Source organism: Pezoporus flaviventris, unplaced genomic scaffold (assembly GCF_033815535.1).
Source record: "Pezoporus flaviventris isolate CSIRO_AGI_PZ_B2104156 unplaced genomic scaffold, CSIRO_AGI_Pfla_v1 ptg000041l, whole genome shotgun sequence".
NCBI classification, from domain to species: domain Eukaryota; kingdom Metazoa; phylum Chordata; class Aves; order Psittaciformes; family Psittacidae; genus Pezoporus; species Pezoporus flaviventris.
This window is the reverse complement of record NW_026892589.1, coordinates 9,530,970-9,556,301: the sequence shown is the minus strand read 5'-3', so window position 1 is coordinate 9,556,301 and position 25,332 is coordinate 9,530,970. Positions and strand designations below refer to the sequence as shown.

General features: G+C 40.4%; 1 protein-coding gene across 3 annotated transcripts in view; it reads left to right on the top strand.

The window, feature by feature from the left end:
- The window catches only part of ADGRD1 (adhesion G protein-coupled receptor D1), a 140,557-nt gene that overhangs the window by 106,741 nt on the left and 8,484 nt on the right, over positions 1 to 25,332 (top strand). For all 3 annotated transcript variants that reach the window (XM_061466146.1, XM_061466147.1, XM_061466145.1), the window contains 3 exons: positions 389 to 455; positions 1,482 to 1,548; positions 8,939 to 9,030. In XM_061466146.1, coding sequence (XP_061322130.1) covers positions 389 to 455; positions 1,482 to 1,548; positions 8,939 to 9,030 — 226 coding nt within the window. The remainder of the gene's footprint in view (positions 1 to 388; positions 456 to 1,481; positions 1,549 to 8,938; positions 9,031 to 25,332) is intronic.

Genomic DNA, 25,332 nt, shown 5'->3' with positions numbered 1-25,332 from the left:
GACAGTTTTGAATTCTTGAGCAAGGTGTGCTTATTTGTGGGAAAGTGGCTAAAATAAGTGTGCTATTGCTTCACAGGATATCGCTGCTTGAATAGCAAGAGACAGAAATTACCTGAGCAAAAAAACAGGCAGGAAAAGGACTATGAATCTCAGTGAAATTAGCAGTAATTCATTTTAACTGTTAAACTAGTGCTTTATTGAAAAGTCATTTTTTCTGACATTAATTGATTAAAACATGTATCAGCTGCAGGAAGATGTCAAGTTAGACTTAATTCTGAAATTACTCTGAGCTGTTCTGTCACCCATACGAAATTTAGCTGACCTTGCAGGGTTCACTGAAGATGTACTTTTGTTACTAATATTGCCCCTGACTTTGCCTTTTTTGCAGGCTGCCCACTGGTGATTTGTGTAATTTCTACATCAGCATCCCTAGACAGCTATGGAGAAAGTGGCAAGTGAGTATGGAAATGTCTTCACCCTGGGTGCAGTAAGGATGAAAAATCTGATGGGGAGAAAACCCTGTAGTTAAACTAGGGCCCTGTAGTTAAACTAGTTCTGCAAGATCCTGCTGAGGAACTGGTCAGGCAGCCTGCAAAGAACGATTCTTGTATAGGCATATTCTTAGACCTAGAAACCTCGGGTCTGCTTTTCACTGCTGAGATGATGCACAAAAGCTCCTGAGATGCTTTGCCTATTTTTCCCTCTTGCTGCAGAGGTGTCAGGCCTCCCACCATGAGCACCCTGCTACCTCCCGCACAGAGGAAAGCGCAGGCCGGAACACTTCTAATAGGATGGCAGTAGCCTTTGATTGAAGATAATCTTTGGAAGAACACTGAAGTTAAACACCTGAAGACCTAAACACATAGTGTTAAAAAATTTGATAATTAGTTAAGCTCCTTTCTAATTTATCTGAAAAAAAAAAAAAAACCAAACCCACCACAGGTGGTTTTTTTCCTACCATAATATAAGCAAAAGATTTGGAGCAAGGGTTATTTTGTGTGTGGTAAACTAGCTTACGTCATCACTGCTGCAAGAAAGACTTGTGAAGCTGACAGCATGTTTCCCAGCCTCTTCCTCGCCACCAGCCAGGCAGGGCACAGAGGGCTTCACTTTGTCTCTTGCTACAATGACGGTGCTCACGGCACTGAAATCACTGCCTGTGATACAGGGTACAGGAACAATGAATAGCAAATAAAATGTTTCCCTTCTTCCCAGCTTTCCGCCCCTAACGCAATTTGAAGGCGTGCTGGGGCAGATAGCTGTCACTGACTCTGCAAGATCCAAATCAAAGTGAGATCCTGCCTCAGATTCCCTGTGTGAAGGGAAAGGCAGCTTCTTACTGATGCTCTGGTTTCTTGCTTTTAAAATTCATCAGTCTTCTTGCATGCTCTCTTAGGCTTTTTTTTTTCCTTTTAATTAAGAGCATTACTAATTAATTGACCATGTGTTCCATCTAAAATCATTCTAATTTTTCTCTGCAGCTGCTGGCTTTCACTAGAGAATGGAGCAATCTGGGCTTTTGTGGCACCAGCGTTGTTTGTAATTCTGGTAGGTAAAACCATAGCTGCTGCTTCCTTGTTCCATGTCTGTGTGAGCCTCACAGCAGAACTTATTGAAGGTCTGATGCCAGGCCAGTGACACAGCAGAGGTGAATGGTCCAAAATTACTTTGTTCCTCACCCAATTTTTTGTGGTGTTCACAGTAGTGTATTAGTATATACATATTAATTCTCACACTATCCCAAGACAAAAATACAACCTAAAATACTGGGACAGCCCTCTTGTTAAAAAGTCCTGTTGGGGACATCAATAACTGTGTGGAACCAAGTAATATGGGGCTTTTTAATAATTCTCTGAAAGATCCTCAAACGAACAAACTCTGTGGCTTGTGTTTCATATACACCAGTAAAAGCTGAAAGGCCAATTCCACCTCCCTGGTGTTGGAAGCTTTTGCAAGTGCTCTCAGTAGAGATGCTCATCTGCAGTTTGCAAGCAGTCAGCAGCTAGCAGGAATGGGTTAAAACAGTGGTTAAAAAGGAGTTGTCACCTTGGGGGTGAGCTCTGGGGGAGGTAACAAGCCTCCTCCAGACCTGTCTTGTTACAGTGATAAAGAATTTGCGCTCTGATTTTGGATTCAATGTCAGGTACAGCAGTTTGTCCTGCTGAGCAAGGAGGGCTGTGAAGGTGAGTTTGCTGGGGTCAGGTGGCTGCCACAAATGCCTCTGCCACCTATAATGAACATCATCTTTCCAGGGGAGGGTGCAGGTTCATGGCTTCAGTGCTAATACATGAAGGCTCTACAGCGGTTTAATTATGCCCACACGTTAAAATACAGTGAGTTTTAGCCTAATCACAGTGATTACCTAAGGAGCCAGTGGTGTTTGCAGGGATTAAATGGGAGATTATTCCTCTTCAGCACTGTTTCCAATGCTTTAATTGATCAGGCCGTCTACAATTTTTGCTGCAGGTTATAATGTCAGAGTGACAATATGAACATGGAAAAGACTCACTGGTTGCCTTTAAAGCTTTGCTTAGATTTTAAAGGCATGAGCCCAAATCTAGACCAGAGTGTGCCTGCTGTGGTGTTTAAGGAAGGTCAGATCCTGACTACTTACATGGAGGAGCATCAAGAGGAGCCACTGATTGTACCTTGCATTTCCTTAAGAAAGCTAGGATTTCAATGGAAGCACATAGAAATTTCCCAAAATTTTATTACATGGAAAAACCCCATAAATCATGCTCACAAGCCAAAGGAAGAAAGGGGAGCTATCCATAGAGAGCTAGTATTTACCATATTTCTATAATTATTTGGCAAGCAAAAGGTGGCTTCTTGGCTGGCTTTTTCCTGGCAGAGAGTGAAGTCAGCCTCTTTTATACTGCAGCCCAGCCCAGTCCAGCATCTTCCACCCAAGATACTGTCCCTGAAAAGCCAGGCTGAGTAAGCATACTGCAAAAAAAATACAGTTGCTATAATGATGATGGAAATTATCTCATGTTAACATTTTAATTAAATTATTAATGCAACACTTGAAAGACCCTGTGCAGTAAGGGCAGGTGTATTTTACCTAAGTGAAAACATATGTGTGTAAATAAGAAATGTTGATCACTGGATTAGAGCTAGTTAAACAGCTCTGGACTTTGTTGCAACAAAATTTGTTGGCCTGTACCTTGTACTTTCTGTATGTCAGTTTGTATTCAAAGATATTTAGATATTGATGATTAGAGAGCAATTAAAATAACCTAATATTCAAATGTCTCCTTCTCACATTAGCACTCACTTTCTGGCCATCCTTTAGCAGCAAAGGAGGAAATGAGATGCAATCAGTACAATCGGGTCTTTCCCAGCTCTCTCCAAACATGGTATTAATCACAATATGTGATTAATAGTGCAAGGCTTACTCACCTGAGTGAGCACAGCCTTCAACAGTTTGCATGTGTATCTGCTTGCCAGTGGAAGTAAGGGTTTGTCTGTGTGGCTCTCACTTATGATATACAGCATTTGTGCAGTTCAAGCTGTATTCTTGTAGGGATACAAATATTTTGAGAAGGAGTGATCTCACAAGGTTGATCCATGTAGAGCAATTTGTTAAATAGTGTAATCCCAGCTCTGCCCAGAATAGCAGCAAGCTAGCTGACAAATTATTCTCTCTGGGCATTGAATATGCAAGCTGAAAAATGTGCTAGTGCCTATAGGGAAATAAGGAAGCTAAACACTATTTTGTGTGTGCCTGTGCTCTTTAAATAACAAATCAGCTACTAGTTGCATGAACTAGTGTTTAGCTCTGAAAATGCTTCTCAAAAAGCAGGTTTTGACTACTTCCATCCACAGTTTCTCTCTGCCAAGAAAAAAGGATTATGCTGTGAAGAAAACAGGGGGACCTCTTTTCAACTCCCACTCCCTAGAGACTAGGCAGACACAGTCTACTTTTGTCCTGCCACAGGCAATATAGACATCAAGGAGCCTTCAAACAGAATGATGTGGTAGGAGTGTGACTGGGAAAAAAACCACACATACTTTTCTAGGGAGTAATTCACAGAACCTCCCAGCCCTTTATGGATTCCCATACTCAAAGTGCTCTTTCCTTGGGCGTTGAGTCAAGGGATGTGATGAAGGAAATATTTCCTTCTATGAGTAGGTCTTTTGGCTTCTACCTGCATCTGAAGGTTTAAAGATCACTCTCTCTCACCCACAGTGCTCAAGCCTCTACATTCTCTTAAGGCATTTATGCAAAAAAATTGTTGCTATTGATTTGAAGGCCAAGCTATGCTCAATCAGAGTTGGCCTGGGATATGCCTTCAAAGGAAGAAGAAACTTGACAAAGCACCTGAATGTTTGGAACAAGACATTACATCTCTGGCAGAAGGCTTTGTTTGTTATCAACCATCTGCTGGCTTGGTCTGCTTCCATAGATATGGCAGCATTAAGGAAATTCTGTGGAAAGCATCTGTGTACAGGGAGCAGTGGGCGTGCTGCAGGCAGTGAATGGTCCATTGTGGGGGAAGATACCTGGCTGCAGTGACAAGTCCTTTCTGTTGTTTTCTCTGCAAGTAGTTATTTGTCTGGTGTGTTTTACAAGTCTTACAGATAAACAGCATTTTTATGGAGCTAAATGATTTCCATTAGCATACTGTAAGGATTTGATGATGTGGGGGATTTGTAACTACTGTCTTCAGATAGGACTCCAAAGAACTTGAGGCCCAGGCTGAGCTTGCCATCACTGACTTTAGTTGGTACTTGCTTATGAACATTCGATATATAAAAGAAATTCTCCTCCTTATACTTGCTGATCATACCTGATAAAGTAAGCGCTCTTCCTCCTGATATTTATTCATACCTTTATGTACCACTGCAGACTTCTGTATGCTGAGAGTCTAACTCTGCACCTAAGGCCACTGATGGAAAAGTGACAACTTGTGTCCCTTATTAGACATCACAGGGAAGGGTGACAGAATTGGACCCATAGTGTTTAAAGGCCCCGAGACGGTATGATTCCTCAGAGTCCTTGAAATCAAGTATATAGCTCAGTGCTGTGGTGGATTTGAGCATAAATAAACAGACCACAGCTACTAAACCCCTCTGTTACACTGTTTTAAACTTAAATTCCTTTCGTTTTAAAATTAAATTTCTTAACAGGAAAGCATGTGACATTTTTTTGAACAAGAGGACAGACTGTAAGAAATTAAAAATTAAGGATTAATATTAGGAAAGAGGAGAAGTCAGGGATCTGTTACATTCTATTAATTATTGTGTATTTCAAACCTTGAAATTTTGCTCTGCTATTCAGCTCTGACTGGTGTTGACACTACATGCATTAATATGAACTAATGTACACAGAAGTCTAAAATAACTCAATTTAGTCTATTCCATCTGTAGTTGGAATTGCTCAGGGATAGCTAAAAGTGGAATCAGGCTTTTCAAAAATCATTCTGACACTGATCTATTTTAATCAAGTAGCTGTGTTTGGAAATGCAGAATACCCAGTAACTGCTGATCTGCCCAGCAATGGGCTGCAGCTGCAACAGCTTGCAGCAGTGGTGTGCAACCACTGCAGTCACAGTAAGGCCTCACGCCATGAGCAAGTATGTTAAACCTTAGATTGGAAGAGTCAGTTATAATTCCTTGTAGCATTGCCCAAAACTGAAGTGGAGCCTAAAATAGTTGTGGTTTTAGAGGAAAGCTGGTCAATGGATTTAATTAAAGCAATATGTTTTATTCTTGTTTATAGCTCCTTTGTGCTGCCAAGCCTTTTCTTGGCTAGGATGCAACACACCACATCGGAGGGTTTTACACATGGGATTTCTGCACTGTACTAAAGAAGAAACAAAAATCTCATGAGACTTGGAGGAAGTCTAGGCGAAACCTCTAGAAAAAAAAGAGAAAACCGAAGTGAGGAAGGAATCTGTCTCACTGTGTCTGGTCCCTCAACATTTTGATGAGAGAAGATTTTGAAAGAGGTCCTTTTTACCCATTTAACTCTCTTCCTGATCTGGTAATTTTCAGTCAGATGAAGCTCTCACTACAGTGAGCCAGAGCTCCCTGATGTCATTGGGATTTTTCCATGGGCCCTGGTGGGTGTTGGATCAAGCCCCACAGTAATGGGAACTGGCAGCTCTTGCTGATTTCACAGAGATCTGCAAGTGGCTGGGGTTGGATAAGCTGCCTTGAAAGGAATCCTGTGAGCTGGGAAACAAGCACTGGTGTTCTGAGCTAGGTTTTTTTTTGTAAGTAGAGTGTGGCCAGTACCTGCAAACAAAAGTATTCTTAAATTCCTGTGTAATTTAGGCACGGCAACCGTCAGGTAATGTGGGCTTTCAGAAGAGTATGAAACAGCAGCTATTTATAGTTCCCTTATCTAAATGTTTATATTCTCCTAGTTTGAACATTCTGATACAGGTTAAAGCACAATGGGTGTTTCATCAACTAAGCACTCTCCCATTCAAATCACTGGCAAAGTATTTACATCAGATGCCAAAAAAAAATCACTGGAAGAACAATTCAGTGGCGGTGTTTTGGTTTCCCATTAATAAGAGCAGTGGAAATACCTCCATGCTTTACTTACTGAAACATTAACAAAGACAGACATTTGTAGCTAATCTCTTTGTTTAGGCTGGATGGGATAACTGTGGTTTCTCAAAACACCTACGCCAGAATTTTTAAGTAGTTCAGGAAATCTAACTACAGAACTTGGGTACTGGAGTGTAATGGTTCCTCGCTAATTTTACAAGTACATTGGTTTTTATCAGCAGTGAGAGCACAATGTTTCCTTCTCATCTTTAAATGTATTACTGATGCTCCCTGGAAAGACACGTATTCACACTGACTGCACAAGAGAAACTCTAGGCCTTTTTCAATTTCCACTTTAGGACATCCAGAATTCCTAGGAAATTAACTTTCAATTTAATGTCTTTTATATGAAGAAACTAAAATTCAGCCAGAAATGCTGGACATTTTGTGCTTTAGAAAGCCATCAAATTTTTGTCTCCTTCAAGACTATCCTGCTTGTGCTGTTTTCATGACCAGATTTTAGCTTTCATGTCCAGTACAGAGAGAATTTACAAGATGCTGAGTGCTCAGGTGCTGGTGCTGATCATTCACAACTTTCATTGGTTTTTGTGGGATGCAGGAAATTTTGAAGTTGAAGAATGAGGCTTCACTTTTGGGGAGAGTACCTTAATGTACATTATTTAGTCATAATTTGTGTATTTTTAAAAATGCTATGCAGAAAGCAAAAGCTGGGAGTATCTAAAAAGAATTGGGAATGGAAGAAAGCATTAGAGTTTAGTAAAGCTGGCAGGAGTGTTTGCAGTCATCAGACAAAGGGATTCTGGACTGTGGCAGGGTAAACTTGAACTGTCAGTGAGACATCCACAAGGAGGTGTCAAAATGTGACTAATAAAGTGACTGATATTTTGGATAAAAGACTATAAAAGGCTGCTGAAAGAGAGTATGTCGGGAAAGAAGTTAAGGGTATAGAGAGGCATTTTCTGTGTAATTCCCATGAAAGCTGGAGTAATGATGATGGTCATTTGGTCAATGTGTCAGAAAATTGGACAGTTTGGAGAAGAGAGGGAAGAGAGAGTTCAACTTGGTCAGGTTCCTCATTTGCTGCTTCAGTTAATGTGCATATTTAGCATATAAATGGGTTTCTCAAAAATGCTTGTTACCACCTCAGTAAATTTACAAAAGTTATTTACGAAATATGATTTGGTGGGAATAGGGAAAATGATCCCAAGGCCTTTGATTTCACCTCTCATTCATCTCTGTAAAGCTGACTGAACAAGTGCACTTGTAATTGAAAGGCTGTCAGGTATTCTTTGAACAGGCTAAAAAGCTGTGGCAGAAATGAACTATCACAGATATGTTCCTACTTTACACAGGTGATGATCTGCCCTTAGAAATCTAAAATTAAGAGTGGTCAGAGTTGAAACATACCAATGAAACCATTGCTGTCAGACATTTTGTAATTCACCCTCTCATCCTGAGAATTACAATATATGTGTCAAAATAGGATACAGTGATTGAATTTTAACTGAGCAACAGCATGATTTTAAACCTTCTCTTTTTGTTCTTTAGTTCAGCATAGTTTTGTCTACCCTTGTTCTTAACTTGATGCTAAATCTCAGCTTTGCAGCAGATGTGTAACTCCGGACAGGAAGGGGAAAATGCATCTTTCACCTTAATGTTCTCTCCCTTTTTTTCTTTAAACCCAAGGTCCTTGCACAGCAAGACAATCTTTGCCACATTTCCTTTAAGTGGTAAAGATTTTCTTCTTTATTCACCTGTGATGCCAGAGCAAACTCTCTTTTGTTAGACATTTTCAGCCTTAGTCTTTTCAAGATTTCCTACTTTTCTGGTGGGAGTTCTTTTCATTTCGTTGGTCCTGACATCAAAAAGAGCAGGGCTTTAGAAGAGCAGAGTTCAGGCTTTTCCTCATTGCTTTTTTAAAATAATCTCGTGCTTAAATTGCAAACAGACTTCAGTAAGAAACAGGAATTGCTGACTGGGAAGTGCTTTCTGAAGTCTGTCCGCATGCAAACACGAAACCAAAGAGCACGCAGACACATGGCCCTGCTCACTGAAGTTTCTGTCTGATTTGTCAGCTGGTAGTAGACTATTAAGGTATTTATTTGTACAGTAGGGATGCTGAGCACTTCTTTAGCTGTGAAGCAATCTATCAATCCAGCCTTATCCTAGACAGGCAAGGACTGTTCCTGAAGGAAAGAAAGCAGAAGCAGAAAAAACCCACTGCAGCAAGAGGGAAATCCACTGACAAGACTCAAGCTATGCCAGTCCAAAGTTGGAAACCTCGTTTGCCAAATAAATACAACACAGAGAGTTCCTATTTTCTGTTGTATTTGTACAATACATTCTGAGGGCAGTTTGCACCTCTGACAGAGTCGATACTCACTGTCCTAACCAAGTCTTGTTCCTTCTTCAGGTCAATATTGGTATTCTCATTGCTGTCACAAGAGTTATCTCAAGAATCAGTGCAGACAACTACAAGGTCCATGGAGATGCCAATGCCTTCAAGTAAGTTTTTCTCATGCAAATTATATTATAACTAGTAATTTCACACTAGCAGTGTTGTATCATACAGACATGTATCATGGAGTTCTCCCAAAACACTGATATCCTTCCTCTTCAGTAAAAGGCAAGTAATGTTAAAGACGGCATGTCATTCTCTTCAGTGCAGCCAGTTAACCTATATTATCTGAAAGCCAAATGCAGCACAGGATGAAAATGGTGGTTCACCATGAGCTGAAGTATTTTCTTGCTTATTACAGTTACCAGCATTTGTTGATTCATGGTCTGCACTTTTGTTAATGGAGGCTTTCCTCTTCCTGCTGTATTCAAAGAGCATCATTAATCTGTACTGGGGTATTGCAAATATTCTGCTCCTTCAGAGGATACAACTTGCTTCTAGCCCCCTTTCAGCATAAAAATTAGGCATACACTTATCTTTAAGACTCTCTGGGTACTGAAAAGTGCACAGACTTATGCTGGATTTAAATGTGTGCTTACATTCAAGTGGGTCTCTATATCAAGGTGCTTTGGGCTTCTTGGGATGATGGCTTGTCTGAGAGTGTATCATCTTTAAAATACTCTACTGGCAAGGCTAGAAGGGAAACACAAGACAGACATATCATTGTGTGCATATACAAAAGGGAAAATTCTGATTTCTAAAAGCCATAGGGTTGCATATGTATAACTAAAGACCTAATTTAATACACTAATTATAAAGATGCTGAATATTCTGTTTTGTATTTTGTTATCTTCTAAAAATGCTTTAGTCCAAATATAAAAAGGGAAAAAAAGGACACTGTATATAACTCAAGGAATATGTAACTTAGGTAGAAGGAAAATGTGATGATGTGTTTAATGCTTCTGAGTCATAGGCTATTGTATGGTAAGGATTTGGTGCCACTGCTCTGAAATGGTATCGTAAAGAATAATTTTTATGCTTGGATTACTTCTGTAATTTTTAAAATGCCATTAAGTTTTAACTATTGGTGTCAGTTACCTAATTGAAGTTAATTTAGTTACTGTATACTTACCCGACAGGAAAAGAAAACCGGTAAATAAGTCTACATAAAAATCTATCAGATAATTGCATTGTAGTGAAATAAAAAGACTGGGAATTAAAATGATTATTTCAGGTTTGCTGAGTCCCTGTGACCTTCGGAAACACATAGGAAGTTAGGACTTTAGGAAGCAAATAACTGTATATTGTCAATGCCAATTTGTACACATTATTAGAATCGAGACGACAAAGGAACAACCTCCATTAGTACAAGAGAAGCTACACAGACTTCTCTATGTACTTATATATTTCCTTATTTGTATTACAAAGAATTGATTCAATACATGCTGTGCCCTGCGCACTAATACATGTTAATTTCTTTAAAGAAAACTACGTGTGTTTATGCAAGTAAAATGGTTTGAGTGGAATGGCGGAGCTCTGTACTGGAAATGTGACTTCTCCAGACACCCTGGTTGAAAATGTTCCTTGTGCCAGGTAGTTTTTAAAATACAGATTAAGGATTTGACCTAAAAAAATAGAGACAAATGATAATCAGTGGGAAGATACATCTGGAAGCATTCAATGGTTAATTTGCTCTGACAGAACGGTTTTCCTCACAGAATTAATTCTATAAAATATACTTGAAGGTAAACAATATAATACAGCAGAACATTCTCTTCTTCTGTAGATCTCATTATAGAAAGGGGTCCTCTGAAAAAAATCTGAAATGAGAAGGGCTGTCCAAAGAGCTGTCCAAATCAGAGAGTATTTATACCCTGATTCAACATACTGGTGAGGCATGAAGAATTAGGGGTTTCATGTACAGAGGATGTCATGGACAAAGTTGGTCTGTTGGAACAAAGGTGAAGATAAGGCCTTTGTAACACTGGAATTCATTTTCTTGCCATCGGCATTCCTCGTACAGGTGGGAAGTTTGTACGTGCATTGTGAAGTCATTCTCTGTGGTACCTTTTTCCAAAAAAAAAGAAGAGAACAAAAAAAAAAAGAGGGTTCTGTTCTGACAGCTGCATGGGATTGGTTTTCATAGTGAAAAACACCCCATACCCCCAACCACCACAGGGTCCTAGATGTTGATTAGAGGCTGTCAACATGTGAGAGTGCATAAGCACAGCAAAACAAATCGGTGACAGCACACAGAAAACAGAAAATCACAAGAAGCTCTGTAGTTTCTGTCAAGTCACCATCATCAGGGACTGCAGGGTAGGTTTTGAATCAACAAGTTCAATTGGATTAGGGAGGAATCACTTAAGACTGCAAAGTGCTTTGTGTAATATAAGCCTTAAATAAAGGGCCTGTCAGGCATCCATCTGAATAGTGCTGTTCATGTTATTAGCTATGGGGAAGCTACAATATGTTAGAATTTATCAAGCACTTTTTAGAAACAGTTGAATTAAAATGGCACATAGTGACTTTAGTGAGACAAGAAAGTGCTTGTCACCACGTTGCAGTTGTTTGCTGCGGTGAAGTGGTGCATAAAGCAGAAGTGGTTTCTTTAGGGCTGTGTTCAATGGTTTCAGAAAGCTAAAGACAGAAGACAAGAATTGCAGTGTGAGCAGCTGAGGAGGGGAAGCCTGCTCAATGCAATAAACTTGAGAGGGACAAAAAGAGGGATTCTGGTGCTGTCTTTTCTAGCTGGAATGAAATTCAAATGGAAAGCACAATGAGAAACAGTAAGTTGCTGTCTATAACAATTTGGATGACGGCACTTAAACAGCAGGGTTTTGAAGTTTATGAGTGATGATGACCTGAAAGGCGTAGCAGGACTGGCTGAAGAACAGCGCAAGTGCCTGTGGCAGGAGCGTGAGGGAGGTGCCAGGACCAGTTTGTCTTCCCTTGGTAACTCCAGCCAGTATTTCTGTCTGCTTTAAGCTCCTGAGTAAGAGGCCTCACTCGCACTTGCAGCTGTGCTGAGTTCAAATACAAACAGCATTGTAGTCTGAAAATCCCAGCCTACACGTTTTACAGAACAGGCTCGCTCTGGCCAGGCTTTGCTGCCAAAGGAAAAGTTTAAACATGCTAACCAGGACTGGCTTCCCTTTCTGCTGGCAGCCTGGGTGGGACAGTGCCTAACCTGGATTTGTCTTCTCTAGCTCCAGAGCTTAGTAAAGCCAACACCATCTCCCCTGGGCCTCCTCATCAATACAAAACCATCTGCTTTCTGCCATGCAGTTCATTTAGTCTGTTAAATCTCACTCGCCTTAAAAAGTTCCATTTTCTCCCCAGAGACTAGGGAAGGAAGCCTAGACTGCCCTATTTGTACTTGGATACCATCTCCAAGCACGTCTCAAGGAGGTGTGATAACTTGTACCTCTGAGGTCACCAACCCATAACTTAGCAGAGATTACCTTAGGAAATTACCAGGACAAAGATGTGGTTATGAGCCATGATGATATCAGTTAGAAAGGATATTTATTGTTAGGGAAATGCTAGTACTGGAGCATATTTAGTTTCCCCTCCAGATTAAGTTACTTGGCAACACAAGTGGATATTACCAACAGGACTTGTTTCTCTTGGCAACAGGCAGCAGTAAACTGATGTAATTATTTAGAGTAATTGTCCCTGATTTTCCATATGGCAACAGGTCCTCTCAAATGCTGACTCAAATGTGACTACAGAATATGCATCAGGGTGAGCCAGTGCTCTGCTCTGAAGGCAGCATCTGTCAAACTTCATGTTTAACAGCTAAAACAGAAAAGGAAGCTGTGAATAAAATTCATTTTTTATCATAAAATTAATTTATTATTTATCTTCCCTGTTTACATTTCACCCAGCATAAGGTGCAGCGCATTATCGACTGACTGACCTCAGGTTCAGCCACTGCTTGTCACAGGAGACATCTCAGACATCATCTTGCTGGTGGACATTTTATTTTAGTTTCAGAGATACTGGTGTGGACATGTCTGTTTGTTCAGAGTAAATAATAACAGCATCCCCAAAATAAAATACGGGATTATGGTACATAAGCTGCAAAACACCCAGTACTTTCAGGCAGAATGAATACAATTAATAATCATTGTATGATCAGAGATGCTAAGAAATGCATAATGGAGTCCTGTGACAATCCGAACAGTAAGTACTTGTTGGTGAAGGAATTTTTGGGTGTGTGTGAAAATAGTCACTTTTTTAGTCTTCGAAACTGTATTCTGCAAGTGCAGTTTACTGTTAAGAGCTGAGCAAAGAATTGTTGTTCACCCCCATTTATTACTTGATTTTATTTAAGAACGCTTTTTTTGTATTGTTTTTGCAGCATACTAAACACGTGTAGAACACAAGCTCTTTCAGTTGGTTGTGACTGATTATATTGGAACCCTTCATTAGATGATCAGCTATTGACTCTCAGCAAAATACTTTTGTGTAACAATTCAAATGGTGCTTTCTGAGAAAGTTTTGCATCCAGGGAACAGATTTTCCACCAAAAGCAAATTTAAATGTTTTAGCTTATAAGGTGCTGAATGAAGTGTCTTGAAACATTTAAATGCATGCATACAACGTTTAGTTGCATTAGCCATTCTTCTGTTAGGGAAACAATCATATATTTGAGTTTACGTGTATGAGTAGTTTCTCTAATGCAAGTAAAGCAGATTAATGGAATTGCTCACGTGCTTGAAAAGCCACATGATTACATTTCTCAGTTATGGACCATTTGAATTATTTTTCTTACTTATTTCTGCTGCATGTAAAGTCTTATTTGAACTCAGTGCATTCATTAACTCTTATTGGGGCTTACGCAGCTTTTGTCTTGCTGCTTTACTCCTTTAAAGTCTCATTGCTATGTTTAGTTGGGAAGTTATTCTCTGACACAGTGAGAAAAGAGATCCAGTGCTGACAGTGTTTTGGAAATGTGCACATTTCATTTCCCATGGGGAGAGCTCTTTCCTGATTGAGTCTGTCACAGGTAGTTGTTTGATTACGTGAGTTATGCGTCTCCTGGATTACAAAGGTTAAAGTATAATAATACTTTTCAGAGATCTTAGTTTTGCATGAAGACTAATGTTAATACAGAGGGAGAAATGCAAAGCACATCTCTGCTGCAGGAACAGCAGTTTTAGTCTAGAAACAGAAACCACGCTTAGCCACACCACTGCACGTTGCCAGCCAGAGTCACTTTTGCATTATATTGTCTAGAAGAGACAGTCTCGTTAACTTTTCTTGACTAAATTGCCAAGTCCAAGTCTTACTGAATACTTTCTCATTGCTTGTTCTGAAATAGCCCAGTGAGCTGGAAAAACCTCCATCTTTTTTCTAAAGTGTACACTTGGAAGCTGATGAACCAGCAGTGATAGCTATCATCATCAGCCACAGAGAAAGCGATTACGGCAAAATTAGAGATAGTTCTTAGCTTTTTACCCCATTCTTCTTTCTTTCATTTATATTTCCTTCATCCCCCAAAGCTTAATCTTCACTCAGTAAAATAATAAAACAGTCTCTTAGTTCTGTATTAGGTGAAGGAAAAACATTCTTTCTGCTTAGTTAAATTAATGACTGAAAATCGGAACAAATGGCAGTAGCTGCAGTGCACAGGAGCAAGGAAAACTCAGCAGGGCAAGCAAGTCATGTAAGATCTTGGGTTAGTTTATTCAGCATTTTTTAATATAGCATCAGCCATTCAGCATGAAACTGAAAGCAGAGTATTTGGGTTTAATGCAAATCCCACCCTTACTTTGGTTATTTGAAACCAAGTAAGCTGTACAGAAGGATTTTGTCTTTGACATATACAAATACAAGAGGGCTGTCCTCCAGCAGCTCCTGATGCCACAGACATCTGTATGGTTTAACCGTGTAATCGACCATTCTAAAGCACTTTGCAAAGCCATCTATTATATCCCTGCAGCAAGCCGAATGCACTGTGGCAAATTGCTCATCCGTTTAATCAATGATCTGTTCCATGCCATGACTCTGCATCACTGTTTCACTGTGTTTATAAACACGCTGCCCGCCTCCAAGCTTAGTGGGTAGTGCTGATGGTTATGGTGCTTTCAGCGTTATTCTGCAAGATCCTGTGCATTTGTTGCATTTAGTTCTTGTGAGTCCATTCCTGTTTCGTGTCATTTGGTTTCCAAAGACTTCTCTTCCAAAGGATTCTGTGCAGCCCTTCATTATCACAGAACTTATTTGTCAATCATGGCACTTGCTCAAAGCTCTCATGAGAGCTCTCCTGCCAAAGGAGATACCATCATCTCCTTCCACAACTGAACTTCACCCCTTTGGGAGACCATTAGAGAATTTCTTTTTCTTCTTTTTTTCCCTTTCCAAGAGGGATGAAGAGCAGGTTATTATAATCTTCAAACTCTTCTGAAAGTCTATGGGGATTCAAAATCCATAGCATTAGAAAATCCTTTCTGTGCCTTTCTGGGTGGCACATGCTACACTGCAACCCTCAGATAAATGGAACTCCTTACTTTTGTGTGCTCTGCTGAAGGGGAATAGAGCTTTTCCCATTTGCTGAACGAGAACAGTGTGGCAGGCCAGATCTGCTTCCAGCAATTCCTCTGACAATTTCTAATTGTAAGGAAGCGTGTTCACTGAACATGACTTCAAACAGCATGAGTGATGCAGCTCATGGAAACTCTTGGTAGGAGGAGAACTGACTGGCAATAAAGGAAATAATTAAAATTAAAGTATTAAGCAATGACAGTTAGTGAGCTCAAGTGCTTCTGCCAATGATAATGTCTTCAATCTAATTAAATTTTGGCTCATTGAATATGACAAATACAAATGCAATTTGGGCATCTCTTTATTAGATTCAGAGTTTTAGACTAAAAATAACATTGGTCTGAATGTTGCCAATGAGAGTATTAATGAGGAAGTGCTAATCTTTCAGCAACAATAATGACAGTAATGGTGTAGTGCTTTCTTTACCACATATGCTAAGAGTCACAGCACTGGAGAAAGGCTCCAGGCCATGTTGTGATTATTCAGGTGAATTTCAGGCACATCTTGCTAGGAGTAATACAAGTTTTAAAGTATGTAAAACATAGCTGCTATGTTTGCATTTACTGCAAAACCACAGTAAAAAAGACAACTAGTAATAGGCTTAAAACTCAAATATCCTAAAGCTTCCAGTAGTGGGAAGGGAGTTGCAAAGCAGTGGAGTTGATGACCTGGAGAGCTGCTGAGTGTCTGTCTTTCCTTGAATGGCTTTCATAAGTGGTCACACAAATGCCTGCAGGGCTAATTCTGGTGCCAGGAGTGACAATGGATTCTGCCTTGTGGCTGAGTTGGCAAAGATAACATTGTGAGTCTTTGCGCAGCCCATTTTGTTCATAGTTGTCTCCTTCTGAGACAAAATCATCCTTTGTGGCAATTGCTTTCTGTCATTTCTCCTTCAACAGGATTTACTACTCCAGTGTGATCGGGGCCTGTTGATCGTAGGCTCAAAGGAACAAGCGGCTCTGATACTCATGTGCTTATTTCTGTCTTGTGGTAGGAAGGGCACTGAGATACAACATACAGGTACAAAATATACTAGGAAAACTTGGTATTAAAGAGATGCTGGATTTTCTGAGTATAAGGATAAAATATTTTTCATTAGGTACATTTAGGCAGGTTTGTTGTTTTCATATCCGAGTCTCAGGAAGGCAGGAATGAAGTTGATTAAAACTTGATTATTAAATCCCTGTGATAAAACTGCTTTTAGCATGATGGAGTCAGTAATAGAAGGGAAGGATATGAGGGAAAGGGCCACATCAAGCCACCCTTTAGCTATTTCCCACCTTCAGTGTCTAGAATCCTATGTTGTGCTTATTCAGTTTCTTGGTTTCACCCTAGCAGTCCCTGAAGGATGCTAAGAGCAGTTGCTGCAGGTGAAAGCTACTCTCTGTAGGAGCTTGTGGGTGCACTGCATTGAGACAGGACCTCCTTAAGTCAAATCAGGATTTATTATGGCATTTAATGAGAACAGAACTCTCATGCCAAAGGCTGAATCATTCCTGATGAGTCTTTTATGGTATACAAGGTGCCAGCATACTCAGGAGTTGGGTCAAAGATGCTGTTAGTGATAGATATAGTGATGTATGGGAACAATGCAGGTGTGGTGTCATCCCCCCCCCCCCCCACCATGTCTAAAGAACAGCTTGTCTTCTTTTTGGACTTACAGCAACGGAAAGGTTCAGCTTTTGAAAATCTGCTGTGAAACGGAGCTTTGAAGTTCATATTCTTTTGTTTTAGAAATGCCCTAATTATAGATCAGATTTCAGGCCATGGAAGTACTGGTAGGGAGAAGTGCAGTGTCATGAGTCAGAGCTTTATGCCTGAACCAGGGTAACAATTAAATGCTGGTCGTTGATCACAAAATGGTGCAATTCATTGTGAACAGCAATAACTTCAAGAGTTTGCTCGAACTGCTGCATTTACATCCTTGCTGCAATTTATAATCCTGGAACTCTGTGTCAGCTTTATGCAGAATAATAAGACAAATATTATAGTTATGGCATTGCAGAAAGTAAATGCTTATTTAAACATGCACCTTGTGCAGAGCTCTAAGCATCCTTGTAAATCACTCCCCAGCCTGACAGAGCTCTTAGCTAAGGGTGATTTATGTATTTTCCTGACAGCATGCTCTCAAAATAAAATTAAATAAATGAAAAATACAGGTAATTACAATGAAGCAAATGTCCTATTTTAGAATCAAAATCCTTTTTAACTTTTATATACTATCTTCAGGTAAGTAATAAAATGTGTTTAACTGCAGCAATGTTACAGGTGTTTGGAAATAGAAATTGGAAATTATGCCCAATTCTTTTCAATTGAAATAGATGTGAGGCAGAAACATTTTAGTGAAAGAAACCGAGTAAAATGCCCTTCTTTTCAGGGAATATTAGAAATAATCAAAAAGTGAGTAAGTCAGATGGTAACTGAAAGTATGAGAATGTCAGGAATAGTGAGATTTTTGAAGGGAGGTGCTGCAGTCACCCCATGAAGAGCCATGTTCTCTAACTCTGCTGTGTTTATTGTGAGTCCACACAGCTTCTCCAGCTGCCTTCCCAAATGAGTTACCTTATTTTAATAAAGATATTAAAAATCTAGGGAATACCCAAATACAGCAACAGAACAAAGCAGCCTTGGGTGTTCTCATGTGAGCAGAGATAGTAATGACTCAGATTACTAGTTCAAAAAAAGTAAGCAATAATAAAATATGTATGGAGCCACATCAAGGAACTTACCATGAGCTGTTGTCTGAGCCCACTGTACAGAACAACAGAAGCAGCAAATCCCTAGCTCAGAAACTCAGAAATGGCCACGTTTTTCATTTTCATAATGTATATGGAACTGCAGCTGTACCCAGTACTACAGCATCTTAATAAAAGGGCTTGAGATGGCTCCAGGAAGCCCCAAGAGCCTCAGCCACTGATGCTGGCACTGGCACAGGTCCCCATCAGCCATGCACCTCCATACCCCAGAGCTGGCCAAAGCCTGCAAACCTGCTCCTGGAGATGTCACAGGTGTTGCAAAGGGTGATAGCGAAAAGAGATGGGGACAGGATCTGGCATGGCAGCTCCTGGATGCTGTGAGTAGGTCAGTAGGGAGGTAGTAAGATTCTTTCATGTTTCCATGTGCAGCAGGTCCTTGGGAGAAGGCAGGAATTCTGACTTCTTTAACTTTTCTACCTGAGCTTTTCTGCAGTTACGACCTGAACTTTGATCAACACAATAAAAGCCGTATGTAGACCAGCTTCTTTAATGCTGGCTTCATAAGAAATCAGGTTCCTCATATTACAGCACTGCATAGTTGAATGCTTTCCTGCAGTCTGCATTCCCCTCCAAAGCAGCAGTCACTAGAGCACGTGTCAGACTCAAACAGCAAGGCAGTGATTGCTGTACTTCAGCAATTCTTTTTTTTCCCCTTATGTACATTTGAGACAGGTGATCAAGCAAGTATATGGCTATTTATTTGCCACTGCTGCAGTTAAAACTCATATGAACCATTACACAGAAAATGACTTTTCTTTCTCAGTTTATATGCCTGACCTTGATAGCTTTTGCTGTTCACTTGTACCGTTGCCATGGAAATGGGAGAATGATCTTTCTTTTGGTAATGTTGAATAATTAAGGGTCACTGAGACTTTTTAGGTCAAGAGATCATTTTCAGAGTTCAGCTCCTTGGAGGGTAAATGTTATTCCACAGAAACGTTGTGTATGGATTGATGTGATTGTTACTTCATCATCCTAAATTAAACTATGAGCCCCACTGACTTCAAGCTAAGAGCCAGACCTACAGATTTCTAATAAGCCCATCTCTTTGAGGCTGTTTTTTCTCAGTCTTCCCAGGCATGTCTCTCTGTGTTAACTCCTAATCCTGTGCTTTGGACAACTCTTGAGATGTTTAGGGGAAAAAAGGCACCATCCTCATTGGCCTCCTGGTTTGGAAAGCCAAGGTAGATGTGTGCTGCCATACAATTCCTGCTTCCTTTGCCTTTATTTTTATACAGAGCATGTTGAAAAGTCTCTCTACCTATAGTTTCTGGCTCTCTGAGCAGGTCTTCGGTTTTGCTATACCCTTTATTTTTCCCTGCATGTCCATTCTGAACAAGCTGTGTCCTTTCATATCGGTATTGCAGTTGTGTGAATTCTTTCCTCAAATCTGTTTTGTGAGGGTAAGCGAGCACTATGAGGTCCTTTTCATAAGGTCTGCAATTTGACTATCCCTCTGTATTGGCACTGGGTCTGTCATCTCAGTTTACTGCCAGGAAAACAAAGATTTTCACTGCATGATATAATAACTCTAAGAAAGATTTAAATGGTTGTAAATAGTGTGATAAGACTAATTTTGAGTACATTGTTTCAGGATGACTTGCAGAGATTTAGCCAATTAAAAATAGTAAGTGTTGGACTAATATAGCTTCATGCCTCACACTGACAATATACTTGGGGACGGTCTACACAGAAAGTTGTAATGAGATGGAAGAAGTCCTGCATTGAGAGCTTTGAAAACAATGGAGACTGTATTGGAAGAAATAATTAGGTGCAAATGTTGGAGAAAAGAAGTAGATGACATCTAGCCTTGGTCCATCTGGCACCCACAGGCAGGATCTAGCCCTTTGGGACATTTCCATTGCCTTGTCCTTGGAAGAAACAGGTAATGAGTTTTCTGGGAATAAGCTGTTGTAACAAATTCCTTCTCCTGGGCTGAGTCCAACACAGAGCTAGGCGCTAGGTCCCTGTTAGGAGAAGGGGGGAGTCTGAAGGAACATCTGTTTTCACATATGGAGAGTGTCCAGAGGAGCTAAGGTTAGATTATCCTATTAATATGTCACTCCTATAGCTAACTTTGTGGTCCTATTTGGCAATTAATTACTTGATATCTTTGTCTGACCTAGAAATGTAAATAATACCATGACCTTTTCCAACCCAGGACTAGCTCATGGCTACTGCGTACAGATAAACCAAATCCTCCTGCACGGTTTTTGTTGTCTGCTTGTGAGGAAAAAAATGCTGCTCTCTCCTTGGGTGCTTGCTCTGTAAGATGCAAACTGAGAAGAGAACTGTTCCCCCTTTGGAAACAAACTGCCGCTTGGTAATAGGCATGCTATATGAAAAGACCTGATGCATTAGAACACTGCAATTTATTTTCTTTTTAAAACAATGAATTAAGAGGAAGTGGGTAGTATTTTCTAGTTTTTTCCCTCTCTTACTTCCTTAAAAGTAACTCCAAAACCAGCTTTTAAGGAAGAGTCAAACACTGTACGAAACTGGGAAGGGAACCGTTTGTGTTCAGGAAGTTCATAAATCTTCTCTATTGGAAGGTTCAGGGCTTGTTCATTTTAAACTGCTTTAATTTCCCACATGGTTTTCTGAGAATTTGATGATTTTGGCTTCTGGCACCAACCACTGGGAAATCTGTTCTGTTGCCCCTTACCCGAGTCTCCCCAAAACTTTTCCAGCAGCCACATTTTTGGGGTTTACAAGAAGTGTAACATGTGACTGCAGCAAACAGCCAACCCTTCGGTCTACCTGCACGTAAAAGAAATGTACCACTGATGGTGAAGTTCCTGCAAATGATTGTACATAAACAGATTGTCTCATTGCTCACCTATGATGATCCTCAGGCAGAGCTGAAGTGATTGTCTAACTGGAAATGTTTATACTGCATGTTCTTTTGGAGGTTGCTATGGGAAAAGAGAAAACATATTCAGTTACATGGGGCTGTTCCCGAGGTTCAGGTGATGCTTCAGTGGAAGCAGAGCATGAAAGGAAGCACAGTCACACAATGTTTTGATGATTAAAGTACAAATATGCAACAAGACTATTCACTAGCAAAAGCTGCCAGTTAGCTTTTAATGTAGACAACTCGGAACAGAGAAGCTATCGGGTGTCTCTTGGGAATGAACACCTGAGTATCCTGTGGTAGAGAGCCTCTTGGTGCAGGTACTGTATGGCCTCATCCAAACCCAAATATTCACACTCCTTGGTTGGATGTGGAACATTCTTCTACTGTGAGAATAAGCTCTTATTTTCTTTGATGACTCAATGGCAAAGTTCAGTGGAAAATTAGCTGTAACCTTGGACATCAAGTGGCAGAGGATGCTGTCTCAGCAGCACTGCAGTGAGAAAATTAGAGTCCAAAAATGTTGAAGAAAGATATTTTAGAAAGAGAATGGAAAAAAATTCCTTAGCAAATTCTGTTCCCCGAGGAAAATATTAACCACTGAAAACTCAGCTTGCAAGGATATTACATTTTTAATTCTTCATTTTATTTAATAGCTTGCTTTAAAGACAAGGAGAAGGACATGTTTTAGTGAAGTATTTACTACTTCCTTTGGGAAGTATTTTTTTTCTTTGTTAGTTCTAGGATCACGATGTGATGGAGGTGACATGGGACTTGCTGTGGGAGGCCTTAGCAAGGCATGGATTCCTAAATCCCCTGTTAGGTGCTGAAATCGAAACTCAATGCTGCCAGCCCCCGGAACTGCCTTCTCAGCTTTGAAATTCTTAAGGTACCGCCATTTCTGGTCACTGTCAGAATTTTTTCAGGCTTGCTGGGGATTTGAAGGGAAACTTGAATTTCAGTCCCTGCTCCACTGGATATTTACTGTAAGTATAAAATCAAGCATTAGGAAGGACTTGCTTCTCTCAGGGGACTGCCCCATGACTCATCTGTGGGGTACACCTGACCCAGTGAAAATGTCAGTATTTAATGTAAGTGGAGCCGGTTCGGTAGGCAAGAATGAGCATCACGCGGGGAGTCTTAAGTGCTCTTTTGGAATTACAGTCCCTTAGGCAGAAGAGTGATTTGAGCCCAGACCTATACTCTGGGCAAAAGCTGTATCTACTGAAGGCAGCTTTAGCTTTTGGGAAGACTTATGAGAAGTAGCACTGCTTTGACAGCATTGGTGTTCTTACGAGGGTCTGTGGTGAGAGAGCTGGGCATTGTACACTGAGTGTAACAGAGAAGGAGTAATGCCACCCTCTTCCCATGCACATGAGAAAAATCAATCTAAATTTAGTTGCTGTTGTAGCCTAGTTTGTTTTTTTTTCATAGCTGCAGTACTTCTGAATAGCAGCATCTTCCCTGGATTATAAATGGCACCCACCAGAAAGCAATGATCTGAAGCATCTGTAAATGTTTCATACTCAGTTTCACAACATCACTTTGAAAGGGCAAATAACATTTGGGAAAACGGGAAATTGCATCTGCACTTACCAGTGGTTTTGTCTTTTTATTTTTATTTTTTTCTTAAATTTATTACAGTTGTCCCTATAAATCACCCAAGATCAGTTGGGAACTGTTTATGTGCTAATTAAAAGACATTCTTTGGGCCATCAGCCTTATTGACTATATAGCCAAGACAAAGTGTAGGAGGAGAAAAAGGTGCATGTAGTTTATGAGCTACTGCTCTGTGGCAGGAGCAGAATTCAAATCCACACCTGGCCTTTGAGATTAGTGCTTTTGAGAGATCAAGGTGTGCTGCAGAGTGCACAGATCAATTCTGTTTTGAAAAACCCTCAACACCTACTCTGTGTCATGCTGCGTGTGGAGTAAATTGGTTGCTAAGTTAGAAGGGAGCCTGAGGGATTGACTCCAGTCTGTGCTTTGGCTACTCTGCTGAGCTGCTCATACCATCCACAGTGCACTGCACTGCTGAGACTTGGTTGTTTTTTACTGAGGAGTGAAAGGAAGCCTGATCCTGTAGGCTCCAAATTATACCAGTGGCTTTGAATCAGCCACAAAGACTTGTGACAGTTTTCATTGCTGTTGGCTGCCTAGTTCACTAAAAACAATGACTTGATATCAGTATTCTTCCATTTGTCTGTCTGGTGTGGGTGGCAACTCACCACCTAATTCACTTAGCACTTTCTTTGCTCCTTGGAGAATCGGGTAACAAAGTGAGCAGCAGCACACAGGGCTTCTGATGCCATGGTCCAAGGAATGCCATTCCTCAGGCACTGGAAGGAATGGAAGCCCAAGCACTGGTGACTCAGAGCAATCAAGGTGTGCACTGCCCAACTTGAATGAAAAACGTTTTCATTTGCAGTTAGAATTGCTGCACGTAATTTCCCAACAGCTCCTAGCTTGGAGGTTAATGAACATGAGCTGTAACAAGAATGGAAACTGAGGCTAAATTTAACTTCTCACCGCATTGTTGTGGGATGTTAGGGGTTTGGATTTGTTTATTTTTCTACCAATTAAGTGCAAAGGATGTTCCTGAAAGGGGCTAGTGAGAGGAATTTCATTTGAAAGGCCTATTTGTCAGGGTAATGATTTTGGTGACTTGGGAAGGACTTCCCTTTTTTAGACAGTGTTTCCTCCAGTTATAATCTTGCCTTATGGGTCTGAATTTAGTTCTTACTTCAGCAGGCATCATGACTGAAGAGTAGATGTCAGAAGTCTTAAAAAGGATTAGTGCTCCATATATGACCAATAAAATTGAGTTGTGAATTAGGGGTCTCTTCACAGATGTAATAAAGTTTTCCTTCTGCAAGCAGTGAAATTTCTTTCTTGTAGCTGTCAGTGTAGTCGTTCTGCATGGGTGTAAGATATCAAGTGTGCTCAGGGCAATAGCAGAAAAGGGCAGAGATCAAATAAGGGGAAGGGAGCAATCTCAGTTGACTAGATCTGTTCCAAACCAATTGCAAATGCAATAAAACTATAAAGCTCAACCCTGCTCTTGGAAAAACGTTCTAGTAACTTAGTAACAGTGCAATGATTTTATATGATGTTGGTCATGAAAATACGGCTCAGAGCTGTTGAAACCCATACTTCTTGTACACTGGGACTTCAATACAGCTATGATAATTATCCAACACGGAAGACTTCCTCTACTGATGGATTAGTGCATGCTTCAGGAGCTCAGCTGGCGTAAAACACTGGCTAACAAACAGTCCATCTGACTGAGGAAGACAGAAAATACAAAATCCTGCACTGAAGTGAATGGAGAACAAAAGCAACCCAAGCCAACTGAAGAAACTGGCAGTGAGCAAGCATTACTTCTCTAGAATTAGAATGAAACTAAACAATAGGAAACGGGAAGAAAAATACTGTTTTTCACCAGGAGATTCAAAAGGTGAGTGCATGTTACATGGAGAGCTGGATTAGCAATTAATGAATAACGTTACTGCTATCTTTACAAGTGTATCAGAAAAATTTCTAAGGGTTTTCAAAGGACTCCTCCCTGCCCCTCAACAGGGGGATTTGCACAGGGAGTGCTCAGGTGAGTGGGACTATGTATGAAATTGCAATGGCCAGCAGTGTGTGCAAGGCAGCCTCTGCTGCCTGACTGCTTTTAGCAATACAACCATACTAAGCTGAAAGAAATCGAAAGTCATGGCAAAGAGTGGTTCTTGGTGAGCTTCAGGAGTCTCTGCAGCCCAGCTGAGGAGACTTTTAGTGTTGGGGCAGAGTAAGAAACAACCCTAACTGTAGAGTGACTTGCTAAGTAGTCCATGTACAGCTAGTAATATCCCAAATGCTGTTCCATATATACCCTGGATATAAAGATGTAATCAGACTCAAGATACTTCACATTTTCCAGAAGTTGTCAGAGTAATAACAGGTACTTTAAATACATTGGCAAAAGAAAAGAATAGAAAGAATGAAAGAAATCTTTGTCCTGGTTCTGCTTTGTTCCTAAATTAATTCCAGGGCTGGTCAGTCAGTGTGTATAGATGCCGAGACATAGAAAGCTCACCAACAGAATGCCATTAGACTGCAGGACAGTAACAATGTCTGAGCTTTTCCATGTGTATGTGAGAAGCAGGCTGTTAGGTTGCTTCCAGTTTCAACAACCAGAGCACGAGAAGAGGCATGCAGGAGAAATATAGAAGGTCCTTTATAAGGCAGTGGCTGATCTGTTT